This window comes from Mandrillus leucophaeus, unplaced genomic scaffold (assembly GCF_000951045.1).
Source record: "Mandrillus leucophaeus isolate KB7577 unplaced genomic scaffold, Mleu.le_1.0 Scaffold21, whole genome shotgun sequence".
In the NCBI taxonomy this organism is placed as follows: domain Eukaryota; kingdom Metazoa; phylum Chordata; class Mammalia; order Primates; family Cercopithecidae; genus Mandrillus; species Mandrillus leucophaeus.
This window is the reverse complement of record NW_012102143.1, coordinates 96,997-99,420: the sequence shown is the minus strand read 5'-3', so window position 1 is coordinate 99,420 and position 2,424 is coordinate 96,997. Positions and strand designations below refer to the sequence as shown.

The window sequence follows — 2,424 nt, the reverse complement described above, 5'->3', positions numbered from 1 at the left end:
GTCATCTGCGGGTGGCACTGCCCACGGTGGGCGGGCGCGCGGGCCTCTCTACTCGAAGGTGACCACGTTTAGATTCTGAGACGGGAAGTGGAGGGTGAATAGGTCACGGCGGCCTTTTTTTTTTAGTTTAACTTTTCCTTTTTTGCTGTCTAGTCATCCTCGTCGGTCTTCTGCTTCTTGGTATCAACATCGTCATCCTGGGCAAAGAAAGACTGTCAAAGGCCCCTCCAACCCCAGGGGCCCTACCCAGCCCACTGCCTCAGCTCCCACAGGCAGAGCAAGAACGAGGGACCCCCAGCTCCACAGCCCAAGGCCTTTGCTCTGGGAAGTTGAGCCCAGCCCTGTTCCTTCCTGTTCTTAAGATTCGGGACCACACAGTGGCCAAAGTCAGAAACAGTCCCTCCGTGGCTTGAGCACCTCCGCTAGAGGTAGGTGGGGAGACCCAGATGCCAAACCCCCCTTCTTCTCAAGCCAGAACCCACCTCATCATCTTCAGCTGCCCGCTTGCCCGTAGCTGACTCAGCTTCCTCATCTTCATCTCCATCCTCTTCCTCACCTGGAGAATCAAAGGCCAGGTAAACCACACTTCCCTCCTACTGTGGCTCCTGGGGAAATCCCGAGGAACATGTGGCGGACTGCAAGGTCCCTGCCCTGCCTCTGCTGCCTGCAACTGGGCCCAATCAGGACACACATGCCCACTGCACAGGTGGGAATCTCCAGGACAGAGGCCCAAGCAGCTGCACCCCAAGAAGCCAGCCCAACAGATCAGTGGCTTTCAGAGCTGCACGAAACAAACTTTTAGGTGTGCGAGTGAGTGTGAGTGGGCATGGGCACAGTTCCTTGTCAGGGAGACCCTCCCTGACTCTACAGGTGGGTGCCCACGATCATGTGGTCCACTGGCCCCAAGTACCATGGTCCCACTCCCAGGAGCCCCAACTCCTTCCCCTTCTGCCAGACAAGACCAGGAAGTACCTGAAAACGGGAAGACAGACAAGGCTACTCACCATCACCTTCTTCTTCCTCCTCCTCTTCCTCCCCACCTTCTTCCTCTTCTTCATCTACCTCATTGTCAGCCTCTTGCTCCCCATTTTCCTCATTCTCCTCGACAGAAAACAGACCACGTTCTTTACCAGCTGGTCCAGGGATGGACAGAGCGTTGCTCCTAGATGCCCAGTCTCCCACCAGAGGCTGCCAGCTACATCTACAGCCCAGCCAAGCCCATCCCAGAGGCCCTTCTCCAGTCAACACCCTTCAGGCTCCATCATGAACCCTGCACATTAACTGCCCCAAGGCAAGGGCAAGGGCTTCCCCACCCTGGGACAAACCCAAACTCAGACTACCGGAGCTCCTCTTAACCTATTCTTGTTCAGGCGCTGCTCGAAAGGTTTTTATAAATATTTAACTAGCAATATTCGCGCCTCGGGTAAAGCTCACTGGCTGCGATACTGCCACTGTGCAAAGCTATACATATATATGTTTAAAGTAGAGAAGAAAAAACTGCGGGGCGGTAGCTGCCAGGGCTCAGGAGCAAGGCGGACACTCACAGCATTCCCGTTAGCAGGGGCGTCTCTTCCATTTTCTGCCTCTTCCACAACTTCCTTCTTCTCCTTTAAGTCCTTCAAAAGGGAAGAAGGAACCAGGAACCAGTAAGTCTTCTGAGCAACCCCAGGGTAAGCAAAGGCGCTGAGAACTACTGGTCTGTTCTGTCCATCCCAAATTAAGAGTCGCACATGACACGTGGAGAAGGGCCTAATGTCCCTGCGGTCCCTCTCCCACTGGTCCGGTGAAAGGAAGGCGGGCGGGGGCATCTGTGATCGGGTTTCCCATCCTTTAAGGCCCGCTACAGCGGCCCCTGTGGCGGTTCCCACTGCCCCCTGGCGCTTCCTAGGAAAGGAGCCATGTGGCGCCACAGCCCCAACCCGTCGGGCCGGGTGGACGAGCCCCGGACACTCACGCCCATCAGCCTGCTTCCAAGTGCAAGGAACCCGCCCCTCGAGCCGTCTAGGAAGGTGGCAGGCTATGTGCCAGAAATAAATAAGGCAAGGAGGGAGGGGCCTGCGCTCGGGGAGGGCCCCACGGGCGCGCCAGCCTGGAAGACCCGCGAGAACGCACCGCCCCGGCCAGGTCAGGTCTCTGAAAAAAACCAAAGCACACCGACCCCCAAATCCGACCGCTATTCCTAGAGGCCGCAAACCGCTGCTTGGCTGTGCCCCAGGCCGGGGCCTGCCTCCGGAGTAACCAAGTCCCGGCCTCCCCGCGAGGGCTAGGGGTCCCGACCGCACCTCGCGGGTGGGACTCCGCCCAGGATCCAAAAGGCAGCACCGCCCCGGGCGCCTGGTAATTTTTTCCACACGACACAGCCGCCAATACCAACAGGCGTCCCGGCCTGTGGGACCCCTCGGCCGCTGTCCGGCGAGCAGCCCC

The 2,424-nt window shown here is 58.2% G+C and overlaps 1 protein-coding gene across 1 annotated transcript in view; it reads right to left on the bottom strand.

The window, feature by feature from the left end:
- Window positions 1-114: 114 nt before the first annotated feature.
- The window catches only part of PTMA (prothymosin, alpha), a 5,359-nt gene continuing 3,049 nt past the window's right edge, over window positions 115-2,424 (bottom strand). Inside the window, exons 2-5 of the mRNA XM_011980322.1 lie at window positions 1,545-2,017; window positions 1,005-1,101; window positions 483-556; window positions 115-197 (exon numbers count right to left, since the gene is read on the bottom strand). Of these exons, the coding sequence (XP_011835712.1) occupies window positions 150-197; window positions 483-556; window positions 1,005-1,101; window positions 1,545-2,017 (692 nt within the window). The 3' untranslated portion in view covers window positions 115-149. The remainder of the gene's footprint in view (window positions 198-482; window positions 557-1,004; window positions 1,102-1,544; window positions 2,018-2,424) is intronic.